The 23,485-nt window shown below is 37.3% G+C and overlaps 2 protein-coding genes across 2 annotated transcripts in view; one reads left to right on the top strand and one right to left on the bottom strand.

The window, feature by feature from the left end:
* Positions 1-6,783: 6,783 nt before the first annotated feature.
* On the top strand, positions 6,784-19,001 carry LOC107672512 (monocarboxylate transporter 6-like). The gene is made up of 5 exons (XM_016465738.1): positions 6,784-6,916; positions 8,985-9,399; positions 13,761-13,904; positions 13,991-14,854; positions 18,314-19,001. Exons 2-5 carry the CDS (start codon positions 9,006-9,008, stop codon positions 18,565-18,567), a joined length of 1,656 nt encoding a protein of 551 aa, XP_016321224.1. The 5' UTR covers positions 6,784-6,916; positions 8,985-9,005; the 3' UTR covers positions 18,568-19,001.
* A 1,598-nt stretch (positions 19,002-20,599) lies between these two features.
* Positions 20,600-23,485, bottom strand: part of LOC107672491 (nuclear distribution protein nudE-like 1-B) — a 16,124-nt gene continuing 13,238 nt past the window's right edge. Inside the window, exon 9 of the mRNA XM_016465704.1 lies at positions 20,600-21,657. Coding sequence (XP_016321190.1) covers positions 21,567-21,657 — 91 coding nt within the window. The 3' untranslated portion in view covers positions 20,600-21,566. The remainder of the gene's footprint in view (positions 21,658-23,485) is intronic.

Here is a 23,485-nt window from a genome sequence, read left to right as displayed (position 1 = left end):
ACATTGCACAGTATTTCCAGCCTATATTATCAAATGATAAATTGCGTACATATTACCAACCTGAATTGATTCAGATAAAATGAATCTTCTTGTTCTGGTATTGCCACTGGGGTGTTTAAATCTGAGGGGAACTCCATGAGGTGCCTCAGGAATACCAGCCATTCTCAGCTGCCTCTCATATATGGCCTACATATATATATATATATATATAGTTCAAGTAGTAGTAGTATATTTTTATTTAATGCCATGTCAGCATCTTCATGGCATGCTGTTCATGGCAAAAACAATTCAAAAAATACAAGTATAACAAATACAATAAAAACCAGCAAACAAACGAACACAAGTTATATTACACTACATATATATATATATATATATATATATATATATATATATATAAAATTGAATTTAAACTGTAAAATAATAATAAATTAGGGCTGCAACAATTACTGTCATTTTAAGTTGACCTACCTACCTTGTTCTTGATAAATCAATGAATAGTTTGGTGCATATGTCAAAAGAAAGTGAAACATGTTTGCCACAGTTAAAAGCCCAAGGTGACATCTTCAAATGTCTTGTTTTCTATGATAAAATTTCATTTAATTTAACGATTAATTAATCTACTAATTGTTAACCTTAATGCTGTAAGATGCATCTATTGCAGTGGCAAAACGCCAGCTTCCTTACTCAAATGAAAATGTTTTTAGTCTAAATCAAAGATTAGAAAGATTGTAAAATTCATTAAAGTGCCCCTATTATGGGTAATGAAAGGGGCGGGTCTAGGGTTGGCTCACACCCCACTCACAACGGCTGCTTCTGTTATTTTTTCTCTTGACAAGAAGTGCATTTATTCAGTCGCAGAGAACGGGAGACGTTTCAGACGCGCGCTCCACTTCACTTCAATTCCCAACCCTAAACAGATCATCGTACTTATTCAGATAATAATACCTTTCTGCGTCTTTCCTCTCTTTCCAAGGATTTCTTCTCCAGGTCATGCTTTGATCAATATGAAAAACAAAGCAGTTAATTCCATTTACCATAAATTATGCAATGACAGTAAGCCAATCTCTTGAGGTGCTATAGGGATCTGATCTGACTGGGGGAAGTCGTGGCCTAATGGTTAGAGAGTTGGACTCATACCCAAAGGTTGCGGGTTCGAGTCTCATACCGGCAGGGATTGTAGGTGGAGGGAGTGGATGTACAGCGCTCTCTTCCACCTTCAATACCACGACTGAGGTGCCCTTGAGCAAGGCACCGAACCCCCAACTGCTCCCCGGGCGCCGCAGCATAAATGGCTGCCCACTGCTCCGGGTGTGTGTTCACGGTGTGTGTGTGTTCACTGCTGTGTGTGTGCACTAAGGATGGGTTAAATGCAGAGCACTAATTCCTAGTATGGGAAACCATACTTGGCCACATGTCACGTCACGTCACGTCACGTCACGTCACGTCAAAACAATGCTGGACATGTATTGGTCCTAAGTAGGGATGTGCGAAATTACCAGATTAGTTAATTAAACAATACCGCTGTTGCTTGTCGACTTGGAAATACTAGTTTACATTTTCTTTGCACATGTTCTATGTTAACATCCCAAAGAGAATGCGCTTAAATAATGTTGTTAGTACACGTCAAATTTTTCTTGAGATTTTGCTGCCCGTCATGTGTACAGATACTTTTGTATACACGAGAAGTGTGTTCAAACCCAGACACGCAAGTGGTTGCCATTGTAACGAACAACAATAACTTAACATGCTGACTTATGTGGACTAAATTTTATTTGAGGAAATCTGTTTATAATAGGCTATTGTGTTTGAACTTATTGGTCTTGCGCTGCCTATTGATTCATTTCATTTGAATATGTCTATAATGGGTAATGTTGCCGAAGTTAAATCTGCGTTCTGATTCGGTCCATACCAGTCAGATAGGTGCCATATAGGGCTGCACGATATTGAAAAAAACCTCACATTGCAATATTTTGTTCTTCTGCGATATATATTGCGATATGAAAAAAAAAATCACCAGATGACTTGAATAGCTCTATTTGGAAAAAAATAATCAATGACTGGGGTGATTTTGTAGGTGAGTAAATCAAAAAGACATAATGTCGCACAAATAGTCGCGGAAGTGAACAGAATTCAGATGTGCATCTGCGTGGCTCTCACCGTGTCTACACCGGACGCGAGCGGCATGGTGCGATGCGACGCAACAAAATACTGAACCCATTATAATCAGTGATGCTGTCTACAGATGCAGCGCGACACGACAAATCTCCAACAGTAAACAGCTGCCTCACTCTATTTATGACGAACTGATACAAAGTGATTTGAAACGGTCGCTTTGTCACGTTCGGTGTAGACATGGTGTCTGTGTGTGAGCAAAAAACGATCAGTATAAATATACCAATCAGTATACTAAACATCTAAACATTGTGGATATCGCATGACACATCGTGATATCGATACTGAAACGATATATCGTGCAGCCCTAGTGCCATATAAGTTTTGGTACCCAACCCTACTCCGGGGGACGGGGTTAGACTAGTCGGTTGCAAAATTTTATTTTAAACGGTCCTAAGTTTGGTGAAGAACTGAGTGTGTGTTCTGATTGTGGATGCGACATTATTGAAAAAAGTTTTTAGCTAAACCCACATAAACTGTAAGACATACCTTTTCTTGGTCTGCACGCAAAGAATCCTGAAACTCTAGACCCTGCTGAAAACGTATGCATCTCCATTCATCCAAGGATCCAAGTAATAAACAGGTAGACTATTTATTAAACAGACTTTGATTCCAATCTACAAAAGCATAACAGCACTGTTTCACACATTATTTCCTGGGACTGTGGTGGGTGGACCTCGGCCCCTGTAGGGGGGTCCTTCCAAGGGTTGGGTACCGAACTGGTTTTTTTTTAAGGTTACCGACCGAATTGCGTTGTGGTTACATTTCTAAGGCCATATGGTTTCCTGTAATAAATATTTTTGTTATTACACAGAGAGCAAAGTACCAAAAAAAGGTACCGTTGGGTACCGGTACCGAATTTCAGGTACCAATACCGGTTAAAATGTGAACAGTACCCAACTCTAGTCCTTCCTCTCCTAGAATTTTGTACATTATAAAAGTTAAATTCATCAATCTCCTACACTTGAGAGTTTAAAAATTATATTTATTAAAGAACACTGATACAACTCCTGTAAGTTTTAATGAGTGTACTGATCATCAGATGCAAAATTCACTTTTACATGTTGTTTGAACTGAAATGTGTCTTGGCAGTATGTGTACACATCTACCTTATAATGATAAAAATCCACCTAGTGCTTTTTTTAAAACCTCGATAAATTCAAATCCCTTTCTCATATCAAGCCGTTCTCAGATTCTTGGCGGTGTGACGTCACACTGGCTGGCCCCTCCCACGATTGTTGATTGACACAAGCGTTTTATAACAGACCCGCCCTGAGTGAGCTGTCATCAGTCCGCCATTGTTTCGACGCCAGAGCAGTTGTAGACAAGAATGACTCCTAAGCAATTCACATGTCTTGTTGTTGGATGTAATAATGAGCGTTGCAGTCGTCATTTACTCTCAACATCTGAGCCCCTTTAGACGCAGTGGATTACGTTTGTTTTTGAAGGGAATGCACCCCCGATCTACCTAAATGCGTCAATGTTCGCGCGAATCATTCATGATCCAGCCTCACCTACAGAAGTGAGTACAAGTTTTTTTATTAATCTTTGTGAATCGCCTTTCCTAATAATGTACTAGCTAGCAAGTTTTCACAATGAATGTGGCTAAAGTTTACAGTCTCTCAGAGAACGCCTCATCACCCCACGGAATAGAGGGGCGGGGTGAGCAGAGCTCATTAGCATTTAAAGGGGCATGCACCAAAATGGCCTGCTGTAAACAGCTGTTTTTGACAGGGTAAAAAGGGTGTTGTTTTGCACTACCATTGAGAAATTTTAACCAAAGTATTTTATAGACTTTTCAGTAAGACCCTAAAGAATCATACCAAACTGTGGAAAATGGACATCCGATGACCCCTTTAACTGTTTTTGAACTTTGCAAGACATACCTTTTCTTGGTCTTCGAGCAAAGACTCCTGGAACTCTAGATCCTGCTGACAACATATGGATTCATCCAAGGACTCCTGGTAAGTAATAAATATATAGACTACTTATTAAACAGAATTTGATAATTTTTCCAAACACCATCAAGAAAACCATTGAGTTGCTTGACTGTTGTGTGAGGGGATGCAAGTTCAAGACTGTGTGGTACCAATTTTGGGAATATAAATTATATTATTTCCAAAAAAAGCCCAATATGTTTATTGTGACAGATATGAAAAATGAGCAAATTCCAATCTATAAAAGCCTACACCACGTTACCAGTATTAGATCATCTTCTGTTAAGTCAACAAGTTGTAAAGTTGCAGCATCTGTGGATGATTGACCTTCAGCTGGATTAGGATGGCTGTTTGAAGGACAAATGCTAGTTGATGCTCTGCTGATCTCACTTGCAGGCCTTTAAAACAAATAGTAAAGAATATTCAGAACCAAATACTCCAAAATAAAACAAAAAGTACAACTGATACATAATACATATGTAGATCAATGATACGTAGGTACATGGGATGCACCGAAATTTCGGCCTGTATAGATGTACAGACCTTAATCACACTATTACTGTCGTGTAGGACTTTTCGCCGCATTTTGCGACAGGATACACACACGGCAGTGGTCAACTGCACTTGAAGCTTTCAGTAAATTAAAAATGAAACACGAGAAACTGTATAACATGTAAAACGGGAACATAAAAGGAATATTCTAAAAGCAACACGTGTATTGTGTAAATTTAGAATTTGGTAAATAAGTAGATTACTGATGTCCATTTAAATGTAATCATTATATTGGATCAGTGCATTCAGTTTTAAAGTGACAGCAACCTATAAATACCTGCTGCTAAGTCATTAATGTTAATGAAACAACAAAACATAGCTTTAACAAAGACTAATATATTTAATTTATACAGTGAGTGAACACTAAAGTGTTATTTTACATTTAGGCCTAATTATTACATGTCTGTACCTGAATACACTACAGTTAGACCTTACTTTATTTGTAACTTTATGCTGTATTTATCTATGCTTGTAATTAGTGTATCTGAGCTTAAACTAATTTGAAAAGGGAGGGGGAAAAAACAGTTTGGCAAAAGGCGGGATCGAACCCGGGTCGATCGCGTCAAAAAGCCAGTGACACGCACTTATCCATCTGCACCACTGGAGCTGATGAATTACAACCACTTTTAACGGAATGTAAATAGACACCCCGTAGTTTTAATTCCATAGTAAGGGCAATTCAAACAATACATTTAAACTGAGCTACTTTAATACCATCTCCGAACTTTCTACCACGACTCTGCTGTTCTTTGGCTGGTTTTTCCTGTATACGTTGATTGACAGATGTCTCGTCCAGTCAGCGGTGGCTGTCTCAAACTATACCTACCTCTTCCGGTTTGTCTGATTTGTCGTTGTGTTTTCTGACTTATTTTGTTTTCGAATTTGTCATTGTGTTTTCTGACTTGTTAGAATGATTTCTGAACGATAAGCTTTGTAAAAATTGACGCGTTTCAGAAAGGCGGGGCATAGAGGAGAAACATTAATGTACAGTATGTGGAACATAATGTGTTTTTTGAACCTTAAACCGCATAAACCCACTTCATTACACCAAATACACAAAAGAATGTTGTATTTAGCAGCATCATATGACCCCTTTAATGAAAGTTGTTATATATTTCAGAGCCTATTAAATGTTAAAAATAATGGCTTTCAATTATACTGTAATGTTGAATGGCTATAATTAATAGGTAAAATTGAGGGAAAATGCACCAGCAGGACAAATTAAAAAATATTGTAAAAATATTTAGTCATTGTAGTAGTTATAACTGCCTGTTTTTGCAAAAAGAGTTTCATGGCCGGTAAAAAAAAATTTTGGCCAGTAAATTTTATCATGTCACCGGCCATTGGCAGGTGTGGCAAAAAGTTTGTTTTAGGCCCTGTATATATATATATATATATATATATTAGTGCTGTCAAACGATTAATAGCGATTAATTGCATCCAAAATAAAAGTTTTTGTTTACATAATATGTGTGTACTGTGCATATTTATTATGTATATAAATACACACACATCCATGCATATATATAAGAAAAAAAATTTACGTTTATATATTAAATTATTTATATATTATATAAATTATATGAATATAAATATATACATGTAAATACACACATATGTGTGTGTGTTATCAGTACATTTCCATGCTTGAAAATATACAGGTGCAGTAATCCACAAGCAAGCTAAAAAGAACACCTGTTTAAAAGGTTTATCTGACAGCCATCAAATGCTAGAGCACTTAATGCTCACCTCCAGAATGACTCCGCACCACAAACTGTATAAAACACAATCTTCAATATAATTCTGTATTAATATTTGAATATTGATCATTATATTAGTGTACTTTTACGTTTTTTTTTACTTTAACCCCATAATAGTTGTCACCGGGAGGAGCAGTGGCTATAACTACCAAACATCAACAAAAAAATATGGTATAAAAAAGCAAAAGCTCATGCAGTGTCTTATCATGATAGGATGCTCTGCGCATTGACGTGCATGCGATTGGCTACACTGCCATGTTATTACGTCAGAGTCCGATAGCGTGTCAAAGGGGCACTGATTAAGAAATCATAACGTAGTTTATAAAGTACAGTCACGAGTTGTGTCTAATGCATGCATCCCGTCTCTCTCTCTCTCTCTCTCTCTCTCTCTCTCAGTCCCGCGGGCCACAGGGCAGGGGTGGGCGTGCAGTCAACAGCAGCTCACACGAGGACCACTCAGCGTCAAGTACAGATGTCATCTACCTCCTAAAGGTGAGGGGAAACACATTGGTGTTTATTTGGTCGCATTCAGCCGGACATAATAACCTGCTGGCTGCTTTATTGGAGTTCATGCTGAGCTACAGATGACTGAGCGTAAATGAAGCAGGCGTGGCGTCTTTATCTTTTGACCTCAGCTTTATTTGCGTTATTAGGATTTGCGGTATAAAGGTGAGATATCTGATTATCTAGATACTTTATATCGTGAATCAAGGCACTTTTAACTGTGTTATGATAAAATGATTTAGTACTCAAGCTGCGCGCTGTGCCAATATGAAACAACCGATAGCCTGCGGCGCGTTCAAGTTCTGGCTTGTCAAGCCGCTCTCATGGAGACAGGTGAACAGAATATGAAGCGTATGAACGAATAAAAATCATCGTCGAGACTGTTACTCCAAACGCGTAATGGTCCGTGCAGATAACCGGTGCTTTTCGGGACCTGATTGCGTTATCTGCGCGTGATGCTGCCGCCGGTGAACGTTGACTTATTATTATTACAATGGAGCAGAAAAGAAAAATTCAGAATTATAAAACGTTCTCGTAGTCGTAAAGCTACATTGTAGGCTACTGTCAAACTTATGCTACGTCAAAACAAGTCAAATTAATTCGTCGTGAATCATTCTTGAACAATGCAGACAGGTTATTTTGTCCTGGTGTATCATAACGAGACATAGCTATATGGTATATGATCTAACGCAGTGTAATATGATGAAGTAGGCCTATGAATAAAATTCTGTTTCAAAGAAGGTGAAGTGAATATGAATTTAAAAATGGACCGTCAGAATTAAAAACTATACAGCTGACTACTTTGAGACCAATTTAAATGTTTTCACTAATGCATTTCAAAAATGTAAATGCAAAAATGCAGAAACCTTAAGATCAATAATGCACATTGTTTATAATCCTAGCCTTAAGTCCAAGTCAAAATGAAATACTTGCATACTTACACAGCCAAAATATACTATACTCTTCTACAGAGGCAGACAGTAACTAAGTACATTTACTTGAGTATTGTACTTTACTTGAGTATTATATTTTCTGGGAACTTATGACTTTAACTTCACTACATTTGAAAGACAGGTTTGATTTTGTTTCTTCCTTATCACTCTGTATTTACAGGATTTCGCTGTCCACTCTGTTCAAATGTGAGTGAATGGCTACACATAGATCTGTGCACACACTGTCAGAACTGTGTGAGATCACTAACATCCTGCTTTTGTGGGTATATATTTATTTATTTATGTTTTGTTTTGTTTTTTTTCCCCATAGGTTTTTTACAATCTAAAAGCTCTTTATTGCAAATGGAGTAATATTTGACCAGCAGTATCTGTACTTTCACTCAAGTAATGGAGTTGAGTACTTTGTCCGCCTCTGCTCTTCTATAATATAATATAATATAATATAATATGAATAAAAACATGCATCAACCTCAAAAATATTGTATTTATTTATTTATCTTTATATATATATATTTATAAAGGAGAAACAATCATGTACAGTATGTGGAAAATAATGTGTTTTTTTAACCTTAAACCACATAAACACATTGCATTACACTAAATACACAAAATAATGTTCTTTTTAGCAACATCGTATGACCCCTTTAAATAAGCAAATACTGAATACTGAGTCTAGGATTGGATCATTATCGCAGTGATTAATATGTTTCTGGCATGTTGTTGTATGTTTGGCAACAATTCAAATCCTTTAACCCTATAACTGATCTAGAGTGTAGCTTTTATTTCTCACACAGTCATGTCAGAAGACATACCCATGTACATATTCTAGAATGACAATGTCAAGATTCATTAGACCCAAATTGTGAAATAGCGGTTCAGTGATCATGATCAATCATTTTCACACATAAATTGGTCACCACAAAGTCCGGACATTAACCCATTTGAAAGTCTTGGGGATGTGATGCAGTCGACTTTAAAGAAGTTTGAATCTCCCTTTGACAATACAAGATTGTTATTTTTATTTATTTAATCCAAAATATAAACCCATATTTAACATGTGTTATACTGTAATAGATGATAATGTGCTTGTCTCATCCCTGCAGACGCTTGAGTGAGGAGACATAATGACGGAGGGTGTGGAGGTTCATCAGGCCCAGGCAAACAGCGCTGATGCTGCCACAACCGCTGTAACGCGGAGCAGGACGTCCTCTCTGCAGGCCGTAGAAACAGATCCTGGCTCTGAAGAGCCGGACCAACAGGAAGAGGACTCCTCCAGTTTTCTAGAGGTGCAGCATCACTCCATTGGAGGAGCGGAGGACAGCAGCGGTGGCCCGGTGGCACCTGATGGTGGCTGGGGCTGGGTGGTCGTTGCGGCTACCGTTCTGGTCTTAGCAATGACTCTGGCTTTCCCTTCATGCATCGGGATATTTTACACAGACTTGCAGAACGACTTCCAAGCCAGCAACACTGAAACGTCATGGGTGCCAGCCATCATGATGGCAGTGCTGCATGCAGGCGGTAGGGAGGATCTCTAATACTACTGATTCATGTGTTTGATGCATTAGTTCATCCACGCTTTGTGACGCATTCACCCGCACCACAGGGTCATGTACAGTCTCTGAAAAACACTTCTATCAAGTTACTCTACTTAATTGGTTGTGCAACACTGATCTGTTTCATAACATGAAACATAAACACACGCAGAGGGATGACAGCGGGAGATTTGGCCATCTTGTGAGATTCGAAATTGTAAGGAGTGTGCATTGACATATCACTTCACATGGAAATTTATCCAGTTACTGCACACCATCCCAGTCACTAACTCAAAGAATGGTCGACATGGTGAAAAGGATTTGGGGGGGCCGGCGTTTTCATTTAGCTTAATGCAGCTCATTCATCGTTACTAGGCAGCTGTGCTTGAGGACAAAGTACACCAGATATGCAACCATTACAATCCATTACCATTGCTACATAACAGTAAAGACACAAATCATACATACTGCATTTGATTTAAATCACATTGATCTTCATATGAAAAAAAAATCACATGTATTTAGTAATTCATTTTGAGTATATTTAATATTATAATTATTTACTTTTGTAATTGATTTATCAATTTACCACAATTAATTTATGACTAAATGCAGGATTCACTACTCTTCTAAAGTTTGGGGTCTGTAGGATTTTTTAGTGTTTTCGTGTTTTCCAAGGCTGCATTTATTTAATCAAAAATACAGTAAAAACAATAATATTTTAACATTTTATTACAATTTAAAATAACTGCTTTCTATTGAATAAATAGTCAAATGTAATTTATTCCTGTGATGCGAAGCTGAATTTTCAGAATCATTACTCCAGTCTTCAGTGTCACATGACCCTTCAGAAATCATTCTAATATGCTGATTTGGTGCTCAAGAAACATTTCTCATTATCAATGTAAAAAAAAAAAGCTTAATATTTTTGTGGGAATCATATACATCTTTTTCAGGATTTTTTTTTTTTATGAATAGAAAGATCTTTTGTAATATTATGAATATCTTTACTGTCACTTTTGATCAACTTAATGTGTCTTTGCTGAAACCCCAAACTTTTGAAATTATATTACTTTTATGCTGACCGAACAATATTTTCTATCCCCTAACCAAACCCTAACTCTAAACCTACCCCTTACAGAAAACCTGTTTGCATTGTTATACTTTCAGATAAACATCATTTACTATTTTAATCATTTTTTTCCCTCGTGGGGACCGCAGGTCCAAAAAAAAAAGTGATTTGCACCGTACTAACTGTTGTGCTCAATGGGTGCAAAGTGTCACATCAAATCAAGTTTCTCATTTAACACAAAAAAGGCCATAAAGTGATGATATTCTTTGACACTCGTTTTCACTCATTGTGTCTTGGGATATGATACCTTTCCAGACTCTAATTGATAAAATTACTTTTTAAAGATGTGTAATTTTTTTCCAGGCTAATGTGCTAAGAGAACCATAAATAAGCCTAATAGGCTGATTTCCTGAAAAGTATAAACAGTTTCAGAACATTGCTCAATTTGTTTGAGTGGTTAGACATGCCAGACATGTGAGTTTGGGACAGGATCAGATTTAGGAGGATTACTTAAAAAATATATATTATTCCAATATAAATGACTAATTGCTTACTAAAAATGTAATCAATAACTTAATCCAAATATCAAAACATGAGTATAAATTTACTTACTTTGGAAGATTAATTTTTACTTACCTTTGAACTTCATCACAACATAATTTTGATAAAAAAAATAAAATAAAATAAAATGTGATCTTTTGGTAGGGTTTGCACAGGTGCAGAACAATGTTGTACGTTCTTACTCTACAACAGTAATCACTCTTGTGATGGATGGACAGACATGAGTTGTTAAAATTTGGAAGGCAGATGGGGCCAAAAACCTTTAAATGGAACTCGTGAAATTTGACTGTGTCAACATATTCTGTTTATGCACGTTAATGCGACAACACACACAGCAGGCAATGAAATTGCTGTATTTGAAACTATATTTGCATATGTGATTCGAAGGTACGTTGGTATACAACATATCAGACGTCATGATTATTCATGAAGGATATCATAATAATACACTGGTATGCATGTATCCAAACATCAGACGTTACATTTGTTCATGAGGGATAATGCAATCGGTACGTTGTGTGTGAAGAAATGTCTTTATATTGTAACATTTTATATTGTAACATTAATTAATTTACTCTAGCACAGTAGATATCAGAAAAACAATGCCACAGTGAACTAAAGAGGATTAATATGTGGGTAAATATAGAGGTATATCTGTTTTAAAAAGTATAATATGTTCAAAACACAGCCAGAATGTGCGCACATTTAGAGACAAATTCATAATCTTAATGCGGTAATACTCTGCGTCTTTACACATGCTAAAAAAACATGAAGAAAACTGATGCTTTAAGGCGTTATCATGGACAAATAGTGTGTGTTGACATGGTCACATTTCATGCGTTCCTTTAAAGGATTTTTGGCTCCATCCACCTTCCATATTAAGAGCACTTACCTGATTTGCATGCGCATGTTAAGAGGAATGTAGAGCAAAATCATGACAGATTTCAAATCCTGGTGTTTTAGAAGGCTGAAAAAAAAACCTCATATTTTTGGAGTTATGAAACTTGCAGTATGCCTTCATTGAAAGTAACATCAAGGACATTTGATTTTCCATTTCATAACCCCTTTAAGCATATTTTATTACCAAAATGTAAACAGTGACAGAAGTATATCAGTTGAGTGCAGACAATACTAAGAAGGTTTAGTTCACCCAAAGATAAAAATGTTCTCATCAGTTATTCTCCCTCATATCTTTCCAACCCCGTATATTTATTCTTCCGTAAAACACAAAATGGACATCTTAGACAGAATTTCTAAGCTTCTGCTTTCATTGAAAATGAGAGCTCTGACAAAAAGATCTACTTTAATGGTTTTCTTTGTCCTTGTTGGACAAGGAAACCATCTACTTTCCTTGATGGGAAAGAGCAGTTCAGACATTCTGCCGACACATCTCATTTTGTGTTTCAATGATGAATGAAATTCATACAAAATTGGAATGACTATATTCATCATGTCGTGTAAATAATGAAAATATGTTTGGGGGAACTGTTTCTTTAGAGCAGGGTTGGGCAACTCGAATTCGAAGCCAGAGTTGCCCAGCTATGCTTCAGAGTCCAAATTATGCATTTATATGGAGCCCCGCACAGAAAAAAATAAATAAATAAAAATATTGTGGCCACAAATTATTAATATGTGGTGACATTTCACATAGGGCTGGGCAATATAGCTAAAACATGTATCAACTATATAATGTTTCATATCGTTTGGTATCGATAATTATTGACATTTTATGGCTACATCTCTTGTGTGAGACGCGAGTGCAGCAGTCATATTTGTCCGTCTAAAAAATGCGCTGAATATGCGTTCTGTGTGAATGGCTTGGTTTCGGTTTTAACCTAATCAAGATCTTCTCCACATTGAGCTTCTATATTTCTCTAATATTTTGAATGAATAACGCAGCAGCGGTGCGTCTCGTGGGCTAGACTAACAAAACATTAGAATGCAACAACGTCACTTACATCATTATCACTGATGACGCACCCTGACGCACTCCTAACATTCAAATGCAAATGTTTATTTTAAATTAAACTAATATTCATTCTTTATTCACAATCTCCTCATCACAGGCAGGCACAGCACTCATTTCAGCATGTGTTCGTGTTTGTGTGTGCTGTCTGCGTCACTTATAGCACATGCCTATATCGAACAATTTTTCTATCGATATCGAAGAAGGTGTACCGTCGATAAATATTGATACCATTTAATCGCCCAGGCCTAATTTCACACATAATTCACTCCCTTTCAGTTAATCTTGGCTAAATTGTACTAATCTATTACATCGTTTTAACAAATTCAAAACTAGGGAACAAATTAGCACAAAACAGCCACCATTTACTAAAAAGAAGTTCCAAATAAGTAAGTCATGAGAAAAAAAAAAATCTTAATTTGTGTAGTTTTTTCCTCTGCATGTCATTGTAAGGTTCCATACATTTGAGTTATTTCTGTAAATCTAGTCCATGTTTATGTGGGCAGCATCATATTACCCCATAATCAAATTCAGGCCTTTCTATCAGAGCTTATCAAATGCAGCGACCAAACTTTAATTTGCAGATATAGAGTTTCAATACCAAATAGCTACCATTGTTTGTCATCATCTGCATATGTGTGCAGTCATTAAACGGGATCATCTGTAAGTCAGATGCAGCTAATGTGTGCACACCGAGACCAACCGTGTTCATCATTGTTCACATTACAATGCCTTTGTCTTTCCGTAGGCCCCATATGTAGTGTTCTCGTGGAGTGCCTCGGTTGCCGTGCGACAATAATTATCGGCGGGATCCTGAGCGGACTGGGAATGGCAGCCAGCTCATTTGCACAGACAATGGTAGAGCTGTATATCACTGCTGGCATTATCACAGGTAGGTAGGCCTGTATATTACCTTCTCGGTGTGAAAACGATTGCTCAGTAGGCCGCATGGACTGAATTATCACCTCTCCTTCTCAGGAATGGGATTCTCTTTGTCTTTCCAGCCATCGATCACAATGGTGGGCCACTACTTTGTGCGACGCAGGGCGTTCGCCAACGCCTTGTCTTCCACTGGCACCGCACTCGGGCTGAGCACCCTACCATTGCTTGCCAACTATCTGCTCAGCAACTTTGGCTGGCGGGGCAGCTTTCTGGTGCTGGGAGGGGTGCTGCTGAACTGCTGCATTTGTGGGGCCGTAATGCGCCCCCTTGGGGCCAAACCAAAGATGGAAGCCAGAACCGGACAGACGAACAATCGCCAACTCAAAACCAATTGCCTTTCCATTACTCAGGAACGAGAGGGTCTGAAAGGCCGTCTGCGGGCCACTCTCTCCACCGTCATGCCTTTCCTGCGCAGGCACATGGCTTTCGACCTGCTGTGCAGTAACCCGTACTTCTGTGCCTACGCTCTTGGGGTGTCCTGGATGATGCTGGGCTTCGTGGTGCCCCTCGTTTACCTGGTTCCCTATGCCACCACTTACGGCATGGAGCAAGACCGAGCCGCTCTACTGATGGCCATCCTGGGGTTGATCAACATCATCGTTCGGCCTGTGACGGCGCTGGTTTTTGGGCTGCCTCGCTTCCGTGGAAGCCATAACTTCGCCTACCCGTTTGCCGTGGCGGTGCTGATCAACGGATTAAGCAACTGCATCTGCGGGATGGCGACGAGTTTCCCAGTGCTGCTGGTGTATGTTATAGTGTTTGGGTTTTCTATGAGCCTCGTCGGCTCCTTGTTGTTCACCGTACTGATGGACACGGTCGAGATGAGCCGCTTCCCATCCGCTCTGGGCCTCATCAGCATTATGGAGAGCATCATGTTTCTGCTTGGCCCGCCGTTAGCAGGTGATGTAATGCTTTTTTTTTCTCTAAAGTTTGCATATGCTTTAGTACTGCATCAGTAGGTTAAAACAGTATGCTTGCTCGTATTTGTCAAGGACAAAAAATTTCACCTTCATGTGATTTTATTTTGTGTAAGTGCATAGACTGTGTTCTTTTCCATACAACAACGAAGTGGCTCTCAAGCTCCAAAACAAACAAAAAAGCACCATAAAAGTAGTTCCTTTGAAGTAGATAGTCAGTTCATGTATAATTTCCAACCATTAAAGTCATAGAATAGCTTTGTAATAAGCAAACCACAATTTATGTCAGCATTTTGCCTAAATTGTTTCCCCTCCACCTGCACTGTACTTGGCAGGCCCGGACTGGGCATCAGGAGAACTGAAAAAAAGTGTTGGCCTGTCCTATGACTGATTTTTTCTTGTTTTTATTTTTATTATGATTATTATTATTATTTTGTATTGTTATTTTATTTTCCTACTCAGTTGCAAGTGGTTATCATTCAACTCAGAATGGCTTCTGTAAATTACTATACTCATATTTATTTGGAACAAATCTAAAAATCAGCGGAGGTTACTTTTTTATAAATAAACTAAGAAAATTGTATAAATAAAAGTAAGTAATTAAATTAATAATTAAAGATAAATATAAGTAATTACTGTTATTTTCTCTTGTTTGTTTTTTAGGTTGGCACTGTAGGCCAGTGGGCCTCGGTATCCATCTCACTGCTTCCTTTTATAGGTCAAATGATAGGGAGCTGGGATCAATTTAAATGTTAGGATCAAAGGAAATACACACAAAAGATCACTTCCCCTGCTTTTGTTTTATTACTCTTGATAATAATAATAATAATAATAATAATAATATATATTGCTTTTTGGAGCTTGACATCCCATAGTCATTATATGCTCTCATAAAAGATTAGACCAGCATTTTTCGCCTAACATCATTTTTGTGTGTGTTCCAGGGAAGTATGAGTAAATTATGAGAGAATTTTAATCCCTTTATAGAAGGAAGAAAGAAGTCTGTTCAATGTGTGTAACTGGCATTCCCTACTTTATGGGGACCAAATGTCCCCATAGTCATTTTAAGTTTGACCTTGTGGGGACCATTTTTTAGGTCCCCATGAGGAAAACAGCTTATAAATCATACAGAATGAAGTTTCTTTTTTTTCTGTTTTCTGTGAGGGGTTGGTTTAGTGTGTGTGTGTGTGTGATTCTGTGAGGGTCATGTGACGTCATTGGTAGCAGGTCAGTCATAATCTTAACGTTAGTCGATGAGATTGTCAGTTCATTTACAGGCCGGTGTCCAGAAAGGCTTGTATAGGTGAGCAGAACATCAAGCACTAGGGATCCTCTCCAGTCATCATTACCAAGGAAACATAAATGTCAAGGCACACAGCAATGAGGTGCTGATCAGTCTATGATAGGAGCACTTCGTTGCACAACAGCAGGCTGATGTTTAGCAATAACAAAACATTTCAAGAAAGAGCTCTAAGGGTGTTAAACAATGATATATATACTATCAGCCTGATTTTTTTATGGCGCTTAAAAGGATAGTTAGAAGTCATCATTTACTCACCCTCATATGTGACCCTGGACCACAAAACCAATCATAAGGGTAAATTTTTTTTGATGTATGGTTTGTTAGGATAGGGCAATATTTGGCCGAGATACAACTATTTGAAAATCTGGAATCTGAGGGTGCAAAAAAATTAAAATCTAAATACTGAGAAAATCACCTTTTAAAGTTGTCCAAATGAAGTCCTTAGCAATGCATATTACTAATCAAAAAATAAGTTTTGATATATTTATGGTAGAAAATTTACATATCTTCATGGAACATGATCTTTATTTTTATCCTAGTGATTTTTGGCATAAAAGAAAAAATAAATCTATAATTTTGACCCATACAATGTATTGTTGGCTACTGCTACAAATATACCCCAGCGAGTGACTTTATTGCTTCTGTGGAACACAAATAGATATTTTGGTTTCTATTGACTGCCATTGTATGGACAAAAATGACTGTTACAAACTGTAAATATAATATATTCTTCCATTTTTGAATATTCTTCAAAAATACTTTCATACTTCTTTTCAAATGATACTTTATTCAGAAAGGACTTGATTGACAGTGACAGTAAAGTCATTTATAATGTTGCAAAATAACTTTCTATTTATCAAAGAATCTTAAAAAATATGTATCACTGTTTCCACAAAAATATTAAGCAGCACTACTGTTTTCAACATTGATAGTAATAAGAAATGTTTCTTGAGCAGCAAATCAGCATATTAGTATGATTTCTGAAGGATCATGAGACACTGTTGATCCTTCAATGATGCTGAAAATTCAGCTTTACCATCACAGGAATAAATTACATTTTAATATGTAGTAATATTTCACAATATTATTGTTTTTAATATATTTTATATATGCACTTGGTGACTTTTCAAAAAACATTTAAAATTCCTACTTAGTACCCCAAACTTTTCAATGGTATCTTAAAGGTGCTGTATGTAGGATTGACACCGAGTGGTTGAACTAGGTATTGCAGTCCAGATTCAAAATATTGGAGAGGGTTTTTTTCACCCGGCCCCTCCTCCTCAGACTTGACGCACACGCAGGTTGCCAGATTGAGGACACCAACAGGAACGAGCGCACTTGACGATTAATGAAATGAAATACGCTGTGTTTTCGGCCAACTGGCAACCCGGGGTGCCGAAATACAATTGGGTAAACTGGCAGTGGGCGGGTTTCACAAACCAAAACAGAGACCGACATTCCGGCCCGGAACGCACATTTTCAAAGGAGAATAACTGACTGTAGCATTGTTTTTCAGATAAACAAGTATGTTAACTTAGCATGTTTCTTAAATATCTGCAAATATATTATGGTATTGTTATGCTTTAGTAGAGTCAAAAACTTACATACAGCACCTTTAACTGAATATTTGGCAATTCGTATTAAATTACAAACGCAATTAAATGGTATGCCACACACAATACTGTAGTTACATCATCTACCAGCAGGGGCCAGACTTTGCTGCTCATTTGATTAAAGGGGTCATATGATGCTTTTTTAAAGATGAACGAGCCATTTTAGGGGGGTGTGGCAGAGTCTTAACTTTGATAAAGAATATCTCTTTGGATTTGAGACTTTAGTCTTTGCAACTTCAGGGATCTTATCTATGCACAATCAGCTTGTAACACTCCAAAGAGAAAGGAAAACTTGAAATCGCATCATATGACCCCTTTAAGTCAAAGATTCATGGTTTGGCATAGATCGCATCATAAAAGTACTGTTTTTCAAATTTGAAGTACAGCGCTTTATTTAATTCATGGGTTTTCATCCATGCATTTTCATTTCTGAAATGCACATGGAGAAAATGAATGTCAAACATCATTTTGGAAACAAAAGCTGCTGAGAAGTGGGGGATTATGTGACTTTTTTTTTCTTTCCCAGGAATCCTGGTTGACAGCACTAGCCAATACGCCTATGTGTTCTTCGCCTGCAGCATAAACGGCTCCACCGCTGGTCTCTTCATCATGATGTCCTTCTACTGGCTGGACAGACAGAAGTGCAGAGAGGTCAAGAGCGCCTTCACTCATAAAGACATCAACTCACTGAAGCCCAGCACTAAGATGACCATAGACTGTGATTACAGTCCAGTGCCTTTACATGGTAACACTATCAGAGACATGGAGACTAATGTGTGATGTGTGGCCAGTGTATTTGACCATACTCATTTTGTTCAGTCTTTTCTTATCTTTATCTTGTTAGTGGACAATCAGATGTATTTGTCATAGCTCATGTACACAGATATAGTGCAGCAAGGTTCTTGGACTGCTGTAAAAATAGACTGGACCAGAATCGCTGGTTTAACTTTTCATAGTCCTTAGATGGTGCCACATGGGAACTTTAATCACTTCAGATCATCTCTCAAAACATCTCGAAAGCCTGATTTCAGTTATTACTCTAGCCTCCTTCAGGATTGCTAACAAAGGCCAGTTGTAATTGACATTCACATTACTGTAATTTAGATTCTTCTGGGAACAAATGAATGTAGAAAACATCAGAGAATGTGAGATTGTGCAATGAATGATTTTTTTACATTTATTTCTAGATGCCTTAAATTATAAATGTTATATCTTGTAAATGATTTTTTTTTTAGTTTTGTGTATAGATACTGCTTTTTAAAATAAGTAACTTATTTATATATTTGTATGTATTAAAGAAAATTGTTGCTTTGTGTGTTGTCTGTCAGTTTCATTGTCTCAGCGTTGCGTTTGGTCTCTATGGTAAATAGTTGACTGTGCTGAGTGTAAAACAGCAATGCTTGAGGACCAATAATAATAATAATAAATGATCAAGTAATGCTGGACAGTCACATATTCCCCCTTTTTTGTACACTTTATAGAAACTGTGGTGTTTGTTCAGGACAGTGCTAAAAATCCAATGACAAATTGCATATGAATACACAAATTTATTTATTATTATAAATTGTGTTTATTGCATTTAATGTCATTTTAATAAGAATTTAGTGTTAGCACAGTGCTGCTGCTAATAGGCATCATTTTCCTTTTTAGTAATTAATCTCGGCTCCCAAGAACCACAAGAGGGCAGCAATATCATGACTATAGTGTGACATTTAAATTCTTATCAAAACAAACTTTGTATGTTTTTATTTTATTATTATTTTTCATCATGAAGATGTCTAAACAGTACACGACAATGCAATTTCATTCATGCAATTAAATTTGCACATTACTTTAATAAACATTAATTGTTATGGAAATAAATTTCTGATTAAAATAATTAATAAAATATATTTTACGAATGCATCAAACTATTTTACTATAAACATGAATACATTTTATTTCCCGTTGTTCACTGGTAAGCAAAAAAAAACCTTATGTGAACTAAAACTTTAAATAAGGTGTCATTTGTTAATATATGAATTAACATGAACGAACGAATACCTCATTAGACTCTTTGTTAATCTTCGTTAATGTTAAAAATACAGTCGTTCATTGTTTGTTCATGTTCACAGTGCATTAACTAATGTTAACAAACAAAACTTGTGATTTTAATACTGCATTAGTAAATCCTGAAATTGATATTAAGATTAATAAATGCTGTAGAACTATTGTTCATTCTTAGTTCATGTTAACAAATTAACCTTATTGTAAAGTGGTACACAACTTCTATTGTTCTTTTAACAAGTACAACAAATATATTGTAAATACTGTATTAAATAATTTAAATAACCCTAAACATATATAGTTATAAATAAATAAATTTCTCTCTAAAAACAAACAAACAAACAAACAAACCACTTTTGTCAGTAAAGCACAAATCTAAAATGAGTTTCATGACCAATGTTGGAAAAAAAAAAAAAAAAGTAACTCCATGCCCATTTTTCCCTTTATTTATTTGCACATATTAGACAACCAATTTTACATTGATATATGTTTTTAAACCAATGCACAGTATGTAAAATTCACTCTGTGTCAAAACACACCATAAAGATTCTCAAATAAATTAAACAGCACATCAGCCCAATTTTAGTATCTACAGACAGGGCATCGCTGCTATGTTTACAAATCTATATACATGAGATATAACAAAACAGTCAACAAAGTGCGTGATAACTGTGAAATCAAAGACTCAACGAGAGAAATTAACACTGACAAGTGCTCCTATACTTCAGGGCTGCACGATAAATCGCATGCTATATTTAACGGCTTTCTGACAAGATGCGCGTTAAATATAGCATGCGATTTATCGTGCAGCCCTACTATACTTGATGTTAAAGTTTGACGTAAATGAACTGAACTTAAACCCTGTGATAAACAAAAGCTGGCTTCAGTTCCACAAACTCACCAGCAGACCCAGCAGAGGCACATGGGATAGAAATGAGGTTCATACAACCACTGACAAGTTCTGTGAGGAAGGTCACACCGCACAGAGACTGATTTACAGTCCAAGCAGTTACACAAGTGAAACAGTACTTACGGTTTGGTTTGCATCGTGACCACTGTGGCCCGTGAATCTAGACACAGTAAACATCACTTAACTGTGGGATTTTGAAGTGCAGTTTCAGAAACATACATACAAACCTTCTGAAGCCCTAAAATAGTGGTTGCATCATGCAAACTGGTGACCAGTCTGCTGATGTAACTGGGTTAATAATAGTAATAGCAGATGTTTCCATGCTATTGAACACGTTTTCTTGGCATTCATTCCAGTAAAAACATCTGCGGACCTCCACATTTAGACCCTTTACCGAAGCTGAAAACAGTGAACGTGTAAATCAAGGCTGAGGGGACATTCAGAACTGCCTCAGATCACACACACACGCATTGGCATCAAGCATACAGCGACGTTCACCTCAAAAAGAAAATCCCTTGAACGTCTTTTAAATTGTGCGACACACTGAAACACTCACACAAAAGCTGTGGCCCGACTCAGACCTTTGTCATTTTGCTGGCTTTAGGTGAGACCTCGTGAGAAGAACAGAGGTGGACTGAAGCTCGCGCTTCAGTCCAGGAACGGACCCTCACGCCTGACATGTATCTGTCAGACACGCTCGAGGCACGTCATCTCAGTCTCTCTCGCACACACACACACTCACACAGACTCACACAATCTCTGGAGTGTCCCCTCTGTTTCCACATTGCGTCCGAGCTTGTGTGGAGGTCGCTGGGAAAGTCTCTCACACGCTGAGAGGGAGCATGCCAGGAGGAGACACGGGCCGCGGGGAAGCCATGGCCGTCAGGGCACCGGGATCCAGGCCATTCATATTCCTGTGAGGAATCAAGAAACTGAATTATGTACCGTGAACAATGTGTTACGAATAAGTATAAATCTTCAGTTAAACTGCTCGAGGGTTGGGTGATATGATCAATTTTTAACTGACATATGCATCACTTAACCATGTCAGTGATAACAGTAATTAGGCTTGTTGTCACTAAAACAAATTGTTATACACTGAACAAAACCTCACGTTTTATAATTCCCCAATATCACCACAGTGTTTCCCATACACTGATTTATTTGTGGTGCCCGCCACAATATCAAAACTGACCGCCACAAATAGATTTTCCGAAAGGCTTTGACTTCATTGAATAAACACGAGCACTGCATGTTTCAAAACTGAAACCCGGTGCGGGTGCTTTTATATCACTGTATTTCTGAAGGAAACCGACTGTCTTCAGAAAATTTTGGATGTCATTTTCATTTCATCTTGCATGTAATGTCTGATAAACTAAAACAGCGTTTGTGAGCGGAGCCATGCTTTGTGTACTGCCGTTACCGGGGAACCTCGATCTCTAACCGCTCTACAAGCGCCTCCCGCTGGCTGAGAATGAATTTGCATATATATGCCGCCACTGTGGGAAACACTGCCACATAACAAATTAATAACCTGAATTAATTCTACAACTACTCCAAGTAACTCCAAGCTTACCTGGATACACAGTATGTGAAACTTCTTGAGTACAGTATACTCATGTACAGCAATATATAGCTAATCTTCTGTCGCAAAATGTAAACTATTATCTCACAGCTTATAAAGTTGCATATATGTATAACTTTATCCACGTACATAAAGTACACTCATGTAAAGTGATACCTACTATATTACAAATCTTTCACCACACAGCTCTTCATACAAGGTTGAATATATAAGTGTGTCCAACTTTATCTGCATACATACAGTACTCTTGCTTAGAGTGATAATATACAGTATAGATTGTATATTGTTTGAAAATGTAAACTGTATTATCACACAGATGTAATTTGCTTAATGAAACCACATGGTATGAAGATATTAAAGGGATAGTTCACTCAAAATGGAAGTGTGTCAAGATATTGATAAACTGCTGCTGGTAGCCATTGACTTCCATGGTATTTTTTTCATGCTGTGGAAATCAAAGGCTACTGTCAACTGTTAGGTTACCAACATCCTTCAGAAGATCTTCTTTTGTGTTCCACAGAAGAAAGAAACACATATAGGTCTAGAACTTCTTGAGGGTGAGTAAATGACAGAAACTTCATTTTTGGGTGAACAATCCCTTTAAGATAATATAAACATTATTATATAACGGATAGTTCCGGTCCTTGATTCTGATTGGTTGAGCCACATTCGAAGCTGTTGTAAATTACACTACAAACATACACCTTTGTTTACTTCTGTGTGTTGCTTGGCAACCACTTTGTTGGAACCACCTTTGTTTACTTCTGTGTGTTGCTCGGCAACCACTTCGTGTCGTAACAACACCCCTTAGTTGTTATAAATTCACTGTAAACCACGGCTTCACGGGGCTTATTGCTTTAACATCACGATTTTCTGTAAAGCTGCTTTTAAACAATGTGTAGCTATTAGACAAAAAGTGTGCAACAAATATGTTATCAGAGGTGAGAGTACTTATTAGAAACTGTTATTATTAGTTCAAATCTATCTAACAGGCCAAAATATTTAATAATCTGTAATATTAATAACACCACCAATTATCTAGAATAATTAATATTAGTGCTGGGCGGTATGACCAAGAATTTATATCACGATATTTTTCAAAATGATACCGGTTTCACGGTACATGACGGTATTTTTTTTTCCATGCATGACAAGGT

Source organism: Sinocyclocheilus anshuiensis, unplaced genomic scaffold, assembly GCF_001515605.1.
Source record: "Sinocyclocheilus anshuiensis isolate Anshui unplaced genomic scaffold, SAMN03320099.WGS_v1.1 scaffold1430, whole genome shotgun sequence".
Classification (NCBI taxonomy): domain Eukaryota; kingdom Metazoa; phylum Chordata; class Actinopteri; order Cypriniformes; family Cyprinidae; genus Sinocyclocheilus; species Sinocyclocheilus anshuiensis.
This window is presented reverse-complemented; position numbering and strand designations above follow the sequence as displayed.

Coding starts and splice junctions, on each gene's coding strand:
- LOC107672512 (XM_016465738.1), top strand. CDS start 9,006: ATGACGGAGGGTGTGGAGGTTCATCAGGCCCAGGCAAACAGCGCTGAT. Junction 9,400..13,760: donor GGCAGTGCTGCATGCAGGCG/GTAGGGAGGATC, acceptor GTCTTTCCGTAG/GCCCCATATGTAGTGTTCTC. Junction 13,905..13,990: donor CACTGCTGGCATTATCACAG/GTAGGTAGGCCT, acceptor TCTCCTTCTCAG/GAATGGGATTCTCTTTGTCT.